The sequence below is a fragment of the Gigantopelta aegis genome, chromosome 14 (genome assembly GCF_016097555.1).
Source record: "Gigantopelta aegis isolate Gae_Host chromosome 14, Gae_host_genome, whole genome shotgun sequence".
In the NCBI taxonomy this organism is placed as follows: Eukaryota; Metazoa; Mollusca; class Gastropoda; order Neomphalida; family Peltospiridae; genus Gigantopelta; species Gigantopelta aegis.
In genome coordinates this window covers 12,101,104-12,120,349 of record NC_054712.1, presented here as the reverse complement: position 1 = coordinate 12,120,349, position 19,246 = coordinate 12,101,104, and the positions used below count along the sequence as shown (strand labels likewise).

General features: G+C 38.6%; 1 protein-coding gene across 2 annotated transcripts in view; it reads right to left on the bottom strand.

Moving 5' to 3' along the window:
- LOC121389413 overlaps window positions 1-9,753 on the bottom strand; it is a 130,902-nt gene extending 121,149 nt beyond the window's left edge. Inside the window, exon 1 of one of the 2 annotated variants that reach the window (XR_005960064.1) lies at window positions 9,612-9,732. Coding sequence is in view for 1 of the 2 variants with exons in the window: in XM_041521031.1 (XP_041376965.1) it covers window positions 9,612-9,651 (40 nt within the window). In the remaining variant the exon portion in view is untranslated. Of the gene's footprint in view, window positions 1-9,611 lie in introns of both variants that reach the window. The other variant, XM_041521031.1, reaches the window with a different exon arrangement.
- Window positions 9,754-19,246: the final 9,493 nt, after the last annotated feature.

The following is a 19,246-nucleotide window of genomic DNA, read 5'->3' as shown; positions in this document are numbered from 1 at the left end:
AGCACTTAATGCAGCCTTTGATGTACCAGTTGTGGATCACAGGATCAATGAAAAACAAAGTGGGACAAAAAGTTGACTGATGCAGGTGACATTTCTGCTCAATATCACATTGCTGGAAAGGGGGGGGGGGGGGGGGGGGGAGGGAGGAGGCAGGACAGTCCAGTGATAAAATGCCTGCTTGGTGTGCAGTCAGTCTATGATTGATCCCTTTCGGTGCACTCCATTGGGCTATTTCTTGTTCCAGCCAGTCTACCACCGACTGATGTATCAAAGGCCATGGTATGTGCTATCCTGTCTGTGGGATAGTACATATAAAAGATCCCTTGCTGCTAATGGAAAATTTTTGAGGGTTTCCTCTCTAAGACTATGTCAGAATTATCATGTTTGACATCCAATAGCTGATAATTAATAAATCAAGATGCTCTAGTGGTGTTGTTAAACAAACAAACTTTTAACTTTATTACATTGTGATTTGCTACACAAGTTTCCAGAGATCACAACACAATTTCAAAACATTAAACAGTGGTTGCTAATCAATTTTTAAATTTTTTTTAATAAAATGTTCCCGGTGATGGGTATCGATCCTACGTACCATCACACCTCGGACGGGTGCCCTAGCACTCAGCTACACCTCACCTCTGTTGCTATAAGAAAGCTCACAGCATGTGAAGGTTATTCCACATGGGACCGACACATTATTAACTATAGTTTACTATCCTTTTATGTAACTGTTTTTCTTTTTGATTGCAAAGCAAACAGGACAGGAGGTGTCGTTTTTTGAGTGCATGAAGTGGAAGAGAGAGAAATTACAAGCGACGTTGTTGGAGTAGTTTACGTAATTGACGGAGGCACTGTCAGAGCGCATCAATGTGCAATTCCGGAAAGGCAAATTTAATTCCTGCCAACTGACGGGAGAAGAGAGAGCTGTCAGAAATGTTTACAACTAGTTTTTGTCTTTCCTCTCTCTCTCTCCCTATCCATCCAACCCATTCTGTACTAGAACCGGTTGTAAGCACGAACTTCATTTATTAACAAGAATGTAAGTAAAGAACGTGGGTGTAAAAGATGAACAAAAGGGTAATAAATGTACTTTTAGCTATATTTCTCTCTTCATCTGTTTTAAGCATGCACTGCATATATTAACAAGAACAGGTAAGTAAAGGGTAATAAATGCCTCATCCCATTTAGTTCTCTCTGTCTCTCTCTCTCTTTCTCTGTCTGTCTGTCTCTCTCTGCCTGTCTGTCTCTCTCACTCTTTCTTTCTCTCTTTGTCAGTCTCTCTCTCTCTCTCTCTCTCTCTCGCTGTCTGTCTCTCTCTCTCGCTCTGTCAGTGTCTCTCTCTCTCTCTCTCTCTCTCTCTCTCTCTCCATTTATTCTTACCCACTCCGTACCGGAACTGTTCTAAGTATGCACTGCATATATACTAACATGAATATTTAAGTAAAGAAGGTAGAGGGTTCATGGCTGGAGGTTGGGGTTTACAGGGAGGAATGAAAAAATTGAACAAAAGGGTAATAAATACCCCATCCCATTTAGCTATATCTCTCCATCTATTAATTCTTACCCACTCTGTACTGGAACTGTGGAACTGTTGAAGCATGAACTGCATATATTAACAAGGATATGAAAGTGAAGAAGATCGGGGATTTAGGGGGTTACTGTATTGGAACTATTAGCATGCACTGCATACAAGGGTTTGGAAGGAAGGAAAAGTTTTTATTTAACAACACACTCAACACACTTTATTTACGGTTATATGGCATCAGACATATGGTTAAGGACCACACAGATATTGAGAGAGGAAACCTCATTGGCTACTCTTTTCGATTAGCAGCAAGGGATCTTTTATATACACCATCCCACAGACAGGGTTGTACATACCACGGCCTTTGATATGCCAGTCGTGGTGCACTGGCTGGAATGAGAAATAGCCCAATGGGCCCACAGACGGGGATCGATCCTAGGATGTAGCTCGCCTGATACAATATCAGTCTAGGATCGATCCCCGTTGGTGGTCCCAGTGGGTTATTTCTTGCTCCAACCAGTGTTCCACAACTGGTGTATCAAAGGCCATGGTATGTGCTATACTGTCTATGGAATGGTCCATATAAAAGATCCCTTGCTACTAATGGAAATATGTCAGGTTTCCTCTCTAAGACTATATGTTGGAGTGACCAAACGTTTGACATACAATAGTCGATGATTAATAAATCAATATGCTCTAGTAGTGCCATTAACAAAACAAACTGTTTTCTTTTTCCGCATACAACAGCTTACATTGATAGGTGGGAATAGTAAAAGTTTGTTTTGTTTAAAGACACCCTAGAGCATAATGATTATTTAATCATTAGCCACTGGTTGTCAAACATTTGATAATTCTGACTTGTAGACATTAGCAGCAAGGGCTGTTTTATATGCACTTTCCCACAGACAGGAAAGCACATACCACTACCTTTGACCAGTTGGAACAAGAAAACCTCCAATTAGCAGGGTAGTAGTTCTACTTGGGCTAAGTAATTGTTTCTGTACTGGTACTTATAAACATATACAGTATGCACATTAGTAAGTATGGAGGAAACTGAAGAATAGGTGGAGGAAGACCATAGCAAGGGGGTGGGGTGGGGGGGGGGGGAATACCAGATGAGGTGGTTTCGGTGCCCCTATTTCCATCTCAGACCTACAAGAATTGAAAATCTGCATAACTGCATGCAATAAAAAAAAAGTAATTAAACGATTTTATTTTATCCACGTCATGTAACACTGGATTCTGAATGAGTGATGGGTGTGTGTGTGGGGGGGGGGGGGGGGGGAGAGAGAAGATAATTTTCATAATTTTCCAAACCCTGCATCTATTCAACCCTACACGTAATTTTTTGTTTTTCATAACAAAACTATTAATACAGCATATGACAGTTCTTTATTACTGGTACAAATGATGTGTTTTGTTTCTCTGTTCATTAAAGTTTTTAACCATTAATGTGACACCGATAGCATCAATCTCACTTCAAATTAAAAAATTTAAACATAAAAAATTTACATAATTTTAATTTTTATTGTAGTTTTTTTATTTTTTAAGTTAATAAATATTTACAAAACCAAAAACAAACCAACCAAAAAACAAACAATGCTATTAATAAACTGGAATTCTGTGAAAACTGGTCTCCATTGTGATCCAGTTTGGGTGGGACGTAGCCCAATGGTAAAGCGTTCACTCGATGCGCGGTCGGGTCAACTCGATCACTGTCGGTGGGCCCATTGGGCTATTTCTCGCTCTCCAGCCAGTGCACCACGACTGGTATATCAAAGGCTGTGGTATGTGTTATCCTGAATGTGGGATGGTGCATATAAAAAATCCCTTACTGCTAATCGAAAAGAGTAGTCCATGAAGTGGCGACAGCGGGTTTCCTCTCTCAATATCTGTGTGGTCCTTAACCATATGTCTGATGCAATATGGCCATAAATAAAATGTGTTGAGTGCGTCGTCAAATAAAACATTTCTTTCCTTGATCCAGTTCAGACAGGTTTCACTGCACTTTGTAAATTTAAAACTATGACCAGCTAAATGTTATATATTTTTCTAGACCTTTTTGGGTTTTTTAAAGTACATATAGAGTCATCAGAACTGATCATACCATCTATGTACACTTGTAAACTTCTAATATGCAGGCATGGTACAAACATGTAGATATTGGGGGGGGGGGGGGGGGGGGGGCTGACTGAGATCAAAGGTGCAAAGCGCTCAAGTTTCTAGGGGTTTCAGGGGTATGCTCCCCGGTAAAAGTTTTGATTCAGAAATATTTGGGGACAAGAGCCCACTCCCAGCCCTGCTGTGCCTGCAATGGATAATTAGTATATAACAATTGTTCCTCCCCAAGTGACCAATTTTGGAAAAGCCCTTAAAAGGGGGGGGGGGGGGGGGGGGGGGAGAGATATCAAATTTAAGTGACCAGATTCCCCTTCCCATATTAATCTCAAGCCAAGTCTTGAGGCTAAAGTATATGCATATCTGTAGTTTAGAAAATCCTATTTCAAATATTAAGTACCACAGAGCAGGTCAACATCTCTTTGATACCACTATCCACACAACCAGCCTTAGAAACGAGAGATTACAAAACATGAATACAGCAGTCGCAGAAACGCTCGGCTGTGAAAAGATGTGTCAATTACCATCAATCAAACAGTGTTAAGACATCATTACCGCTGATCCACGCCTGTGACAGGAAAATAACCCGTTGTTGTACATGTAGCTGGAGTAGCAACACCCCCCCCCCCCCACCTCACCTCATTCCATGTCATTTGAACACTGGATTAAGCTTACTAAAGATTTAGTTGAAAAAATGCCAGCCCCCCCCCCCACCACATCCAACTCCAACCAACCTTCTCACCATTATTCAATACAAATAACATGATTGATAGAACAATAGCTAAGGCTGAAAACATTAAATCTTAAAGTCTTAAGGAACTGAATTAGTGTTGTGTATGGAGGTAATTTTACTTGTGCCCAGTAATACGTATCAGAGCACACTGTAATGTCAGTCACTGTGGTAATGTCAGTCGTTTCTGTCTCGACCAAGGCCGGTGTGCTTGTTCTGCCTGAACAGCATGCCATCTTGAATTAGCGTCAGACATTGTGATGTCGTAAGTACTCAATACGTATCACAAATCACCCGTCACAAATCACTGGCAAGCCCGTCAGATATTAAGCCTTGCCACACAGCTGGATTCAGTCTTGCCATGAAGGCTTCTTTTTGTTAGCCGTTTTGAAAATAATGCAGTACGTGCTTTTTTTAAATTCAAGACACCAGTATCAAATTCATTCCTACATGGAGATTGAGGATATCAAAAGGGCTCAATGAGTGAGTGAGTGACTGAATGAAAGAATAAATCAATAAAATCAATAAATGAACATATGAAAGGTCTTAAAAAATATTATCTACTATGAATGAATAAATGAATGAATGAATGAATGAATGATTTGATGATATGTCCCCCTCCCTCTGAAAAACAAAAACAACAACAACAAAATATTGGTGGTTGTGTGTTATTCAAGATACATGGATGGATGAAAGGATGAATGGATGAATGGATGGATGGTTGGCAGGATGGATGGATGGTTGGCAGAATGGATGGATGGATGGTTGGTTGGCAGGATGGATGGTTGGTTGGTTGGCAGGATGAAAGGAAGGAAATGTTTTATTTAACGACAGTCTCAACACATTTTATTTATTTTTAAGTTAACCTTTTGACAAAATTAATTATTCTTATCATTACTGTATGCTTTTCTTAACCCTAAGTCTAAACTTAACCCATTTTCATTCTGGGGGAGGCCCCCCATACTCCCTGTTAACTATGGTTGCATTCAATTCCACAGAGCCATACCCAAAAATTTCTTTCTGGCAGAAACACTGCCTTTGATATACCAGTCGTGGTGCACTGGCTGGAACGAGAAAAAGCCCAATGGGCCCACTGACAGGGATCGATTCCAGACTGACCATGCATCAAGAGAACGGTTTACCACTGGGTTACATCCTGCCCCGGTTGGCAGGATGGATAGATGGTTTGATGGATGAATGGATGGATGGATGGTTGGCAGGATGGATGGATGGATGGATGGTTGGCAGGATAGATGGATGGATGGTTGGCAGGATGTATGGATGGCAGGATGGATGGTTGGCAGGATGGATGGATGGATGGATGGTTGGCAGGATGGATGGATGGATGGTTGGCAGATTGGATGGATGGATGGATGGATTGTTGGCAGGATAGATGGATGGCAGGATGGATGGATGGTTGGCAGAATGGATGGTTGGCAGATTGGATGGATGGATGGATGGTTGGCAGGATGGATGGATGGATGGTTGGCAGGATGAATGGCTGGATGGCTGGATGGATAGATGGATGGTTGGATGGCAGGTTGGCAGGATGGATGGATGGATGGATCGGTGGGTGTTTATGGCTGGGTGGGTTGGAGGATGAATGGATGGATGATTGGATGAATAAATAAATAAATAAATAAATAAATAAATAAATTGCTTGTTGACACTACAATAGAGAGAAAACATTGGTTGTTGTGTTATTCCTGACATATGGATGGATAGATGAATGAAAGGATGGATGGATGAATGGATGGATGGATGGATGGATGGATGCCAATGAAAAAAATCATGAATTACTTCGATTAATTAATCAATTAATAAATGGTTTAATGAGACTCCGGCACGCAAAAAAGACATGCATGGTTCAGTGTTATTCTAGAGATATGGATGAATGGTTATGAATAAAAGGAAAGGAATATTTGTTTGGCACCACGCCAACACATTTTAAACTACCTGACTACTTTATACTTGGTGCCTTGCATAATCATTGCAAAACTTGGTTAAAAGAAAGGGGAAACATGCTGCCTATACACAAGCTGTTCATACTGGAAAAAAAACCCCAAACAACAGTAATGGATAATGTATGTGCAATTTCCGATAGGCAGGACAGTATATACCACAGCTTTTGTTAAACCAATTAACCTACGACTGAGCCTACACCCAGCCATTGGACAGATGAATGGATGGTTTCTCCCCATATACACAAAATATATGTTGAGTGTTCAGGCGCGGATGCAGGATTTCTGAAGTGTGTGGGGGGGGGGGGGGGGGGAGAGGAGGGTCCAAATGTGATGACTCATCTCTCCTTTTATACAGAACAGTTAATATATCACGTTTCCACTTAAAGGTTATGGTTGGTTTTCAAAAAGGGGGTGTCCGGACACCTGGACCCCACCCCCAATCTGCTACTGGTGTTATTTTAGAAGTACTGTATGGATGGGGAAAAAAATAAACAAATGAATTAATGTATAGTGTTTTCCCTAGCTTGTTTTAGAAAAATGTGGCACCATGCCTGAATAGTCTAGCGCATGTTGCCTTAATCAGCGACATGCTGCCCTCAGATTAAACCAGCTTTTTCAACAATTAATTTTAAAACTGCCTTTATGAAATACTCAGAAAATGTATTATCAATTAATAAAATATCTCTGTTACATATTTTGCCAATTCATTTATTAAAGCAAGCACATTATTTACATATATTTTTATTTCTATTAATATATTTTTTTTAATGATAACAAAAGTGCCCTAAAAATGGTGAAAATGCCACAAAAGTGTTTAGTCTATCATGGCTTGCCAAATGTTTAGGGAAAACGCTACGGTATGTATGTGTAAATGAATGATTTGATGACACAAAAAACAATGTTGAGTGTTATTCCAGTTATGAATGAATGAATGAAATGTTTTATTTAATGACGCACTCAACACATTTTATTTACGGTTATATGGCATCGGACATATGGTTAAAGACCACAAAGATATTGAGGGAGGAAACCTGCTTCATGGGCTACTCTTTTCGATTAGCAGCAAGGGATCTTTTATATGCACCATCCCATAGACAGGATAGCACATACCACTGCCTTTGATGTACTAGTCGTGGTGCACTGGCTGGAGCAAGAAATAGCCCTATGAGCCCACCGATGGGGATCAATCCCAAACTGACTGCACATCAAGCGAGTGCTTTACCACTGGGCTACGTCCCGCCTCTGGTTGAATGAATGAATGAATATTGGCTCTCTCAAATGTTATTCAAGTCATGGATTAAAGGACCAACAATTTTATTTCACAGAATGAATGAACGTTTAACAACACCCCAGCATGAAGATATATTTTACAGAAGAATATATTCATGTATATCATAAAGCTGATTAAAAATAATATTCATTTTCAAAACTGGATGTGCCCTTGCCATCCCTAGTGGCACACCAAAACAAGTTAATAATAATAAAATTGTTTAAATCTTGCTCCTCAAAAAAGCTGTTAAAATCAATGCAGGGAAACAATTTTAAAATAACTCATAAAACCGCCCAATTATATTTTTCAACCTAGAAGTTTTACTGCCTCCACCCCTCCCCCCTTTTTTTCAAAACTAGCAGTTTAAAGAAATGCAAAAAAAAAATTAAAAAAAAAAAAAAATTCACTGCCTCACATAAACGAAATCACTATTTAAAGTGGCCTGAATTTTGTTTGATGTTTTATTGTGTACCCCCATCCTAGGACAGCACCTGCCCCTAGTGAAGGCTCCTTTCCAATGTTTTGCTGATTTATATTCAAGGAAGGCTTGTCAATATCAAATAGTGCTGTCGTGTGATATGTACGCCATCTCGGTGACCACAATTATCAAAGTCACAGTGGATCATAATAAATCAGAAAAAGTTAATGAGATAGCTGTCACTTAAGTCGGTCGTAGAATGAAAATGTGCCCGATCTGAGAAAAAAAGTGTGTATACGCGTCACCATCTATTGTGTTGTACAGTCTCCGCAGACTTTAGGACAGTTCTTGTAAGAGATACGCTATCAATGCTATCGAGCACAAAGTCATGGACTGATTGATTTACGACCAACATGTTAGATATAAAATAAATTTGTGTGAAGCAGCTGTACCCAGGAGACCGTGTTCTAAACAGCAACCTGTCATTTAGAGTAATTCATCCCGATCGCTAATCCATTACTAGAGATGCTCACATAAATCTTTCCTTCTATTTTCAGTTAGCCCCACCCCCTGGGCCCCCCTAGATGAAAGAAAATCCATACAGCTATTGTTTGGCATTCATGAATGCACTGCAAAAAGTTACTTGTCTTTTCCAATAGGTGAGCGGTAATGTCAGTCGTCCCACACTGGCATTCTGCAACTGACAGCTGCCTGGTTTGAGCATGTCACATGCAAATCAAACTCGTCTGCTGATAGATAAAACCATCGTGTTTGGCTTTCCCAGGAAATTTTCTTCATTAAGTATTATTTATGACCCACACGTCTGACATATATGAAAAATAAATGACATGATTTGTAGCATACTTTGACTGATAAGACGCACCATCAATCACCAGCCAATTAGTATCTCTCATTACACAACTAAATGAATACCAGCTAGTTTGGGGAAGCATTGCTGTGCACACATACATAAAGAAGGAAAAAAACCCACAACAGAACTAAAAAAAAAAAAAAAATTAGCTCAGTGTTGAGAGGCTAGACATGCCAAAAGAGTAAGCCCTTCCCTCATTAACTCCCCAAAGCTTCAGGTTATCATTGCATCTAATGTAAGAGTTAGCCAATATATCTTGCAGACTGTCAAAAGCGAGCCAGCGTTCTTTGTTTGCTCTGTTGAACAAATACATTTACAATAAAAGCAGGGATGATTGATGGGAGTCGAGATTGATTGTTTGAGCGCCACAAAGCGCGTGCGACAGCTGATTGACAATCAACCCGGAGAGATTTGATTGATGTCTCCAGAACAAACAGCAGATGGTTTCGTTCCGTCCAGATACGAGAAATCCTCTTGACCTACTCGCTGTCTCGATTATATCATACGCACAACAACCCACAGGCTCCCCTTCTAGATTCCGTCTCTCATAACTTGTACTTGCAGTCCACGATTTGACGAAATAATTTGTAAACAACACGATCTTAATAGCCTGTTGACGTGAACATGTGACAGGCTCAATTTGACATGCAAACGGACTGGAGCTAAGTGGTCGAGTCCACAAAACACACTAAATAAACGAACGTGTCATACTTACTTTTTAGTCGCTTGGGGTAGTTCTGTTTTCTTCTCGGCATTATGAACAACAATTTCTGTGAGATTCTATCGAAAAGTCCCTCAAAACAACATTTGAATCAACAACGTCAGCAGCACATTCGACGCGCTTCGAGCTTCAACAACTCTTGTTTGACCCGGATATATTTACACAAAGGTTATCTCAGGACACCGCGGTTCTTCGAACATGCGCATTGCGGTCACACATGGTTCCGGCGTAGTTTGAGAATGGCAGCAGATCAGAGCTACTAGGTGTGCTGTTTTACTTAGGTTTTTTGCTGTTTTAGAATAGTTGTCCCCATGCAGTTCATTAAGCTTAGGATTTCACAATTATCCAGTTATCACAATATTATGTAATTTTAAAGTGACACTATCTGCTAAATAAAATAATTTAGTTTAAGTTTTGAGCAAGTGGCTCCGTTTGAACGTTTCTCACGGAATCGTTTCGTGCCTGTACTTTGACCCATTCTCTCGGCCAAAGATAAATAGGTTGCGCGCGCATCTCCTAGTAACTCTTCTCGAAGGGGTAAACAATAGAAAAAAATTCTCGTGGGCTCCCACCCAGAGTAAAATTTAACGACTCGACAGGGAGGTGTTTGGCCACAACACTTGCTTACACTAAAAATAACCGATAAGACTCAAACCCCCTGACACTGTACTAAATGGACGTTTCAGATAGATGAAGTGTGCCCATGACAACATGCTTGAACCCTAATTGGATCTAGGCCCAAGTACAAGAATCAAGTTGAAATGGAATTTTGAACCAGTAGAAAATAATTGGCTATTTAAAAAAAACTAAAAACATTTTGTTTTGAAATATACAGTACATATTTTGCAAATTTGTTATTTAAGTTGTAGAACCACTGTTTTGGGTTCATACAAAAATCTTGCTATCATTATTTTTACTAAATACCTATTTTTGGTAAATTTTAGAGTTGAGTCAGGTAATTCCGTACAGGTTAGGATGGAAGTTTGTGTACAGCACCCTATGGACAGAAGATCAGCGGTTGCAAAACGAAGTACTAGTAGGCGTTGGAACTGACAGAGTAGGAGTTGGGGGTTTATCGTGAGCTACAGACACTATTGGGGCACGCGGGGAAAGGGGCTCTATGGGCCGGAGTCTGTTACCACAGAAGTGTGCAATGTAGTCCACTTGTAATGCATATAGTTGGCAAAATTGTTGGCCCAAGAATAGAACAAGTATAACTCTGTGGTTTTCCATTTAAAATAAAAGCTATTTTCCGCTTCATGTTTTTGTAAATTCCGTTTCATTTCCGTTTCAGACTACAATATGAACTAACACAAGTTGTGACAAATTAAAGGGTCCGAAAATTGAATGGCGTCGACATGCGTCTCTATTTGTCATGAAATCAAAATAAGCCTACATATTAGTAGCAACGTTCAGCCAGCCGTTTTTTGCTAAACGTTTGCAAACATATTTTGACTGGTGGTTCCCGAAATGATCATTCGGTTTAATGTGTAGCGTAAAACTCTGTCTTCCAAGACAAGTGTTAGTGACAAACCGCTGGCTAAACTTACTACTGGAAAACAACCTGTCCCATCTGCGCAGGCGCAACAGACTAAACAGTAAAACAGCCCCAAGTTCAGCCAGCTAACGTTCGCGAAGTATTTGGTTTACCGTGAAGTGCATAATCCAGTCTAGAGTTTGCCAATAGTACTGCGCACGGGTCAATCATCAGTTTTACAGCGTGTGGCAATAGTAAAATAGTATTTTTTTTTTTTAACTTCGCGTAAAAACGTAATTCCGTTTCCAAATGTAAATTCCGTTTCACAATGGGAATTCCATTTTACAATGGGAATTCCGTTTCACAATTCCATCCGTTTTCTGCGATCGCGGAAAATCACTGGGTCTATTGTAGTGTGCTCATGAATCAAAACAAAATATATTTTAAAAACAAAGGCAATGAGCAGTAGTGGATGCTGTATTCGTGGGAAACTCAAAGTGTTTCTGAAGAAATTAACCCATAGAAGTCGAGCTATACATTCAGACAAGAACCAAGGAAATATGAACTGGTGTCTGAGCAACTGTGGTGAAAATAGACGTTGGAAATGAGGGTAGTAAACGTCGCATGCGACACGCGACGCCTTGTTTTGCATCCACTGAAGATATGCTTGAACAATATTAATATTGAGGGATCTCCCCTTTGTGAAGTGTAATATGTTGAACAGTTTGAGTATGCTCTGTTTCAAAATTGTTTATGAATGGTTTACAGTTTGATATTGGAAGCGGGTAATGTCATACACCAGGCCGGTAATTTCGTATGTACCATATCTGTAAGTTCGTACAGTTGGGTAGCTTAATCCAAAGGGACGTAGAATGTGTGGTTCTTCTATGTTCCAACCTTGTTATGTAACCTATATATAGCTGGTATTCAAAACTTGTGGCACCATGTTTCAAACGTTTCTCAACCGAAATAGTGCAACAAATGGACACACAAACCTAAAAAGCGAGACGTAGCCCAGTGGTACAGCGCTTGCTCGATGTGTGGTTGGTCTGGGATCAACTCCCATCGGTGGGCCCATTGGGCTATTTCTCGTTCCAGCCAGTGCACCACGACTGGTATATCAAAGGCCGTGGTATATACTACCCTATCTGTGGGATGGTGCATATAAAAGATCCCTTGAAGTGGCGACAGCGGGTTTCCTCTCTCAATATCTGTGTGGTCCTTAACCATATGTCTGACACCATATAACTGTAAATAAAATGTGTTGAGTGCATCGTTAAATAAAACATTTCCATTTCCACAAACCAAAAATATATAGGCCCTAACCTACCTTACTCACTGGATCCCGACTGAAGTACTTGTGGCATTATTAACAAAATAAAACTTCCAACCACAACCATCAAAAGTCCTTCTCCATTTTAAATATGCTACATAGTATGAAGCAAGTCACTGTGCACGTTGAGAAAAGTATTGAAATAACGTGCCCCATGCATAATTGGGTAGCTATGAATAAAATCTAACCAGGCCGATATATATTTGGATTACATTTGATAATGACAGATTTATGGTTTCAGGCTCAGATCCAGGATTTTTTTGCAGGGAGTGAGGGGCTGCAACTGAGGATTGGCTATATACACGGAAAAACGTTGTACATTAGCACTTTAGAAAGAAGAAAGAAATGTTTTATTTAACGACGCACTCAACCATTAGCACTTTAATAAAGGGCCTAATGATGTGGTTTTCGGTCTTTTTGGGGTTGTAGTGGTTCCTTTCGGGTAAAGGGGCAGGACCCATTTGACTATTTCTCGTTTCAGCCAGTGCACCACGACTGGTATATCAAAGGCCGTGGTATGTACTACCCTGTCTGTGGGATGTGCACATAAAAGATCCCTTGCTGCTAATCGTAAAGAGCGGCCTTCCTCTCTTAATATCTGTGTGGTCCTTAACCATATATCTGATGCCATATAAACGTAAATAAAATGTGTTAAGTGCATCGTTAAATAAAACATTTCTTTCTTTTTTTTCCTTTCTGGTATTGTGGGTATAGAAGGTATGGGTGGGGTTGGGAGCTTTCTGCTGGTTATGCAATTGTAGAGTATAGGTGGGTCACGGTTGTCTGCAGACAGTAATTAGTTTATTTTATTTTTTATTTTATTTTTACTAGGGCCAATCTAATTAAAATTAGCACCACTATTACATGTGGATCTAACAGCAGCCAGTTGGAGCTCATGTCCACCAATCAAAACCTTACTTGCAGAATCATGCCAGTGATTTGAAAATAATTTGAAAATATTCCGAATTATCCTGAGGGTATACAATATGTTTCATGTGAATTACGAATGCCTTATTTAGACCAGTAGAACTAATTTGAATCAGATTGCTAACAACACTGCGTAGTCTCCAATGTCCAGGTAACATTTCGTCTGTAAATAATAATTTAAATTTTGACCAATCACACTTCGCCTTTTATAACGTTATTTGGGAGCATACAAATTCTAAAAATATTGGGCGAGTCTATTTTAGTGGCCGCAGTACAGCGAACCATACCAATACGTACGGGATGGGTTATCATCTTCAATTTTACATTAAAAATTATTTATTTATTTATAAAAAACCCCAACTAAATCGGTCTTCAGTTTTACATTAAAAATTATTTATTTTATAAAATAAAACATGTTTTAAGGCATTCGTAATTCACACGAAACATGTCGTATACCCTCAGGATAATTGGATACAGAAGTCTTTCCAACACAACTAGAGCATATTGGATGTCAAACATTTGGTAATTCTGACACATCGTCATCAGAGGAAACCCACTGCATTTTTTCTAATGCAGCAAGGTATCTTTTACATGCAGTTGACCAGTTGTGGTGCAGAGGTTGGAATTCAATATGTTCAATAGGAGCTTTGTTGTTATAATGTTATTTCAGTTATGAATGTAATTGCAATTTGTTAACATCTCGTAAGCTTCACTGCAGTGACCCAAGAAATTATTAATTTTATTTTTCAGTTTTGGGTGTGGGTTTTTTAATGTTTATTGAACCAAATAATTTCTTTGGGTTGGCTTCATGGAAAGATATCAACTTTATTTCATTTCTAAATGAAATTGCAACATGTCAGAAAGTCTGACAAAACATCAGCTTGTTTGATGATAAACAAAAACACCCCCACCCCCCAAAGTGCATATAAATTGCATCATTTTATCCACATTTGATTGTAGTTATTTTGACAGTTTTATTACTTTTTTCTATATTTAATAATAAACAAAATACAACAAAGACTTAAAAATACCTCAGCCCTGTAAGCTGAATATCCATCAAAACCAGACACTTTTATTTTGACCTCAATCTGGCTCATGTGTATAGGCTGCTGTTTGTATGAGTTTCATTGCATCATGTAACTACGTGTTTAAATAACGGTACATGATTAATAAAGGACAGCAGTAAGATAATTTCATCATTTATCACAGGCTCAAGTTGATCGACATACATGTAGGTCATTTTAACATGCAAAACCCAAAACAAACCCAATCCAATTCCAGGCATGATGTGATGGCCATGTGTGTACACCAAATGTTGTAATAGCATGTCAGGACATCTAATGGATACTAGTGGTAAAGCGTTCGCTTGATGCGTGGTAGGTCTGGGATCGATCCCCATCGGTGGGCCCATTGGGCTATTTCTCATTCCAGCCTGTGCACCATGACTGGTACATCAAAGGATGTGGTATGTGCTGTCCTGTCTATGGGATGGTGCACATAAAACATCCCTTGCTGCTAATTGAAAAGAGTATGCCATATAACCATAAATAAAATGTGTTGAGTGCATCGTTAAATAAAACATTTCCTTCCTAATGGATATTAACAATGGGCTGTGCTTTCATCAAACATGTATTTCGTGATATCCCCTGGCACATCCCTGATGAGGGAGGTGGAGTTTAGGGGAGTGAACAAACCCACTCATTGTGATTTTTAAAGTTATTTGCTTTGAAAAAGTTTTTATCCTATAACTTCACCATAATATCCATGTCATAAACCCATTTTGATATTTACCATTATTAACTCTTAACAGAGTTAATAATGGTTTGTTGTTGATGAGTCGTTTGTTTACAGCCAACAAGACTTGTATACCTGAACATAACGTTTTGATGAGATTTACATATAGTTGAAGTGTGTGACATCGAACTACATTTGTGCTAATCGTGATGAGGTGACGTCAAAACTGCTTTACTAAATATCAAATTAAAATGTTATTTTAGAACTGTTACAGGATAAATAGAATTTGCTATTTGTGTTTTTTAATATGTAAAATATCAACCTCATCTAGTTAATTGCTATTTGTCTTGACAGATACTGATTAACATAGACTTGGTTGAAATTTACCGGTGTCATGGTTAGGCCATCGGTCTACAGGCTGGTAGGTACTGGGTTCGGATCCCATTCGAGGCATGGGATTTTTAATCCAGATACCGACTCCAAACCCTGAGTGAGTACTCCACAAGGCTCAATGGGTAGGTATAAACCACTTGCACCGACCAGTGATCCATAACTGGTTCAACAAAGGCCATGGTTTATGCTGTCCTGCCTGTAGGAAGTGCAAATAAAAGATCCCTTGCTGCCTGTCGTAAAAGAGTAGCCTATGTGGCGACATCGGGTTTCCTCTAAAAAAAAATATCAGAATATAAATGTTTGACGCCAATAGCCGATGATAAGATAAAAAATCAATGCCCTCTAGTGGCGTTGTTAAATAAAACAAAACTTTACTTTTTTTTGGTTGAAATGTTTCATATTAAAAATACTCATTACAAATCCTCTATATATTAGTCATAAAATTTACTTCATTATAATATTACAAAAACAAATCATTTCCAAAAATTTCTGTCAATGTTTCTTCTACAGCATTCTGGATCTACCATGCTTGGTTACTCTGTCTTAAATAATTCTCATAAAATGGGTCCTACGTCTTACAACATCTTGCTGTGGGCGACAAGGCTAAGTGAATTCTGATGTCACACATGGATATAAAAACATAGTCAACCTGTCAGATTTGCCTGCCAGCAGCAGTAAGCAGTTGATATGAAAATAACAAAACTGTCAAAAATGGTCGTTAGCTTATTGTAAGGCACGTGTCTTCACTCATTGAGAACTGGAAGTAGCCCATTGGTTGAGCATTCGCCTTTTTGTTTAAATTTATGATTATTTTTGTGCTTTTTTCACGGGGTTTGAATTTGTTGCTTACATATGAAATGGCTTGCCGACTGTAAGTTTGATATAAAAGAACCCTTGATATTATTTGGTGCATTAGGGACTGTTGAACAGTTATGCAACTCTGGGCTATCCATGGAATGTGTTATGAAATATTGGGGAGGAAGACGTTTTTTCAAAGGTTTTGCATAAATGTTTCACATTTTAGATCTTTTCTTCACATCCAGAAATTATATAACCAAATAGTCTTCATATATGTGAAGATCAACATATGGTTTATTTAATGTTATTAATAATGGGTGCCCCATTTGTCCTCAGAGTTGGGGTGAAGTTTACTATATTTATATTTATTTCTGTTCATATTAAATTGCAAAAAATATATTACTGTCATAATATGTATGTATTTTGGAGAAGGCCTAGTAAGTTGTGTAACTTGTGCCTAATCCATTTGTTCTTTAAAAAGCAATAAAATATGTTTCAATCCAATCCAAGTTTACTATAGATGTATAGAGAAATTGTGAATTAGTTCAATTTGATCACCCCCCACTCCAGGGGCCTGAGGGGTAGGGCCCAAAAGGGGGAAAAAACCAGATAATTGTTTCAAATATTCTCTTCCATAAATACCTAACCTTGATATATGGAAAATAAATCTGTGAATTTGATAATTCTAATATCCCCCACCCTCCGGGAATGAGGGACAGGGCTCAAATTAAGCCAGTTTTTAAAAATCTTCTCTTCCAGACATGCTATAATTGAATAGTCTTCGATGCGCGGTCGATGTGGGATCGATCCCCGTCAGTGGGCCTATTGGGCTATTTCTCATTCCAGCCAGTGCACCTCGACTGGTGTATCAAAGGCTGTGGTATGTACTACTCTGTCTGTGGGATGGTGCATATAAAAGATCCCTTGCTGCTAATCAAAAAGAGTAGTTCATAAAGTGGCGACAGCGGGTTTCCTCTCTGAATATCTGTGTGGTCCTTAATCATATGTCTGACAACATATAACCATAAATAAAATGTGTTGAGTGCATCATTAAATAAAACTTTCTTCTTCTTTTTTTCATTGTATGTAAAAGTCATTATATATATATATATATTAGGTATATCATCGTTGTTTATGCCCAGGGAGGGGTGAATATTACTAGAGATGTATAGAGAAATGCATTTAAAATGTAATTTCTTCACAACTACTGGACCATTTCCAAAAAAATTTGGTTGAAAGCTTCCGTGACCCATGGAAGAACAAAATTATGAATTTGATTATTCCGACTCTTTCTCCCTACTCAGGAGAATGGGTATCATATAGTCTATGAGTGGTAGGTGGGGTGTAAAATTTACTCGGGTGGCCTCTTATTATGTTCATTCTTAATTTTTATTAGTACATGTACGGTAGTTTGAAGTTCACAAAATTAACCAGAGCCTAATTAAATTTTCCCCAAACTTGTAAACTGCTTTCTAATCATAAATAAATAAAACCTTATTGTTCTTGTCATATTTCGGTGTATTGTAATGATTATAGTATAATTTTAAATGATCTTCCTAATCTAGTATTTCTGGTACTGTAAAACTGAAGGTAAATAATAATTGTGCTGTATTAAGTTGGATTCAATGCAAGGGAGATAACTACTTTCTGATGAATTTTTCATTTGATCTGTTTTGGTGCAAACGAAATTTATGATCCTGGATATTATTTTTTACAGCACGGTTGCCTTGTCATTAACCATATTTTGTGTATTTACTTATGTTTCAATAAATTTTCATCAAATGCTTCAATTGGCTACCCTGAAAATTTTATATTGTAAATCCTATATAGTTATATGGTAATTATGTTCTTGGGATATAATTATTAACACTGGCATAGGGGGGTGGGGACAAGGGAGGCCATGTGCCCCCCACTTTTCAGATATTTTGCTTTATATTTTCTTTATAATAGTATAAAAGTGTAAATATAAAAGTGTGTGCCGCTCTCCCCCCCCCCCCCCCCCCCCCCTTTTTGGCACCTTCCTATGCCACTGCAATATTCTGGCTGTACAATGTAATTTTATTACAGCTGAAATACTGAGTCCCAAGTATTTCTTCAGTTTGAACATTAGTGTTTGCATTAGAGTTATACTTAGTTCTAGGCTTAGAATAAATACTCTGATGATGTAACATATTCTCAGGCAGACTTTGTTTTGTGACTTGGTACATGTATATACTGTTTACCCTTGGTGGTGTCATTGTTAAGCCATGGGACATAAGGCTGGTAGGTACTGGGTTCACAGCCCAGTACCGGTTCCCACCCAACTACACCTTCTTCTCTCTCACTGACCACTAACTAACTAACAACTAACCCACTGTGCTGGACAGACAGGCCAGATAGGTGATGTGTGACCTGAATAGTGTGCTTGAAGCTTAATTGGATATAAGCATGGAAATAAGTTGAAATGAATGAATGGATTTTTCCAGAATTCTGGATTTTAATGCCACTCAAAATCTGTTCTTGTCTTTGTACTGTGTCACCCAGTGGTAAAGCACTTGCCTGATACACAAATTGATGGGGCTATATATTTCTCATTCTTGCCAGTGCTCCACAACTGGTGTAACAAAGGCTGTGGTATGGGTACCATGGTATGTTCTATATACATATTAAAACAAAACGTATTTCATTAATTTAATCAACAAATTATTGAATGAATGAACAGATGCTTAATAAAAATAAATGTGAGCTACAAAAAAATATAAATACTATGTTTAAAATTCTAGGTTGGACTCCAAGTAACTATAGTATATAATGTTCTGAGGTGCCATTGTTTCACCATTCTCGTTCCAGCCAGTCCACCACAACTGGTATATCAAATATAAAAGATCCCTTGCTACTAATGGAACAGTTTAGAGGGTTTTCTCTCTAAGACTATATGAAAATATTACCAAATGTTTGACATCCAGTAGCCAATGATTAATAAATCAA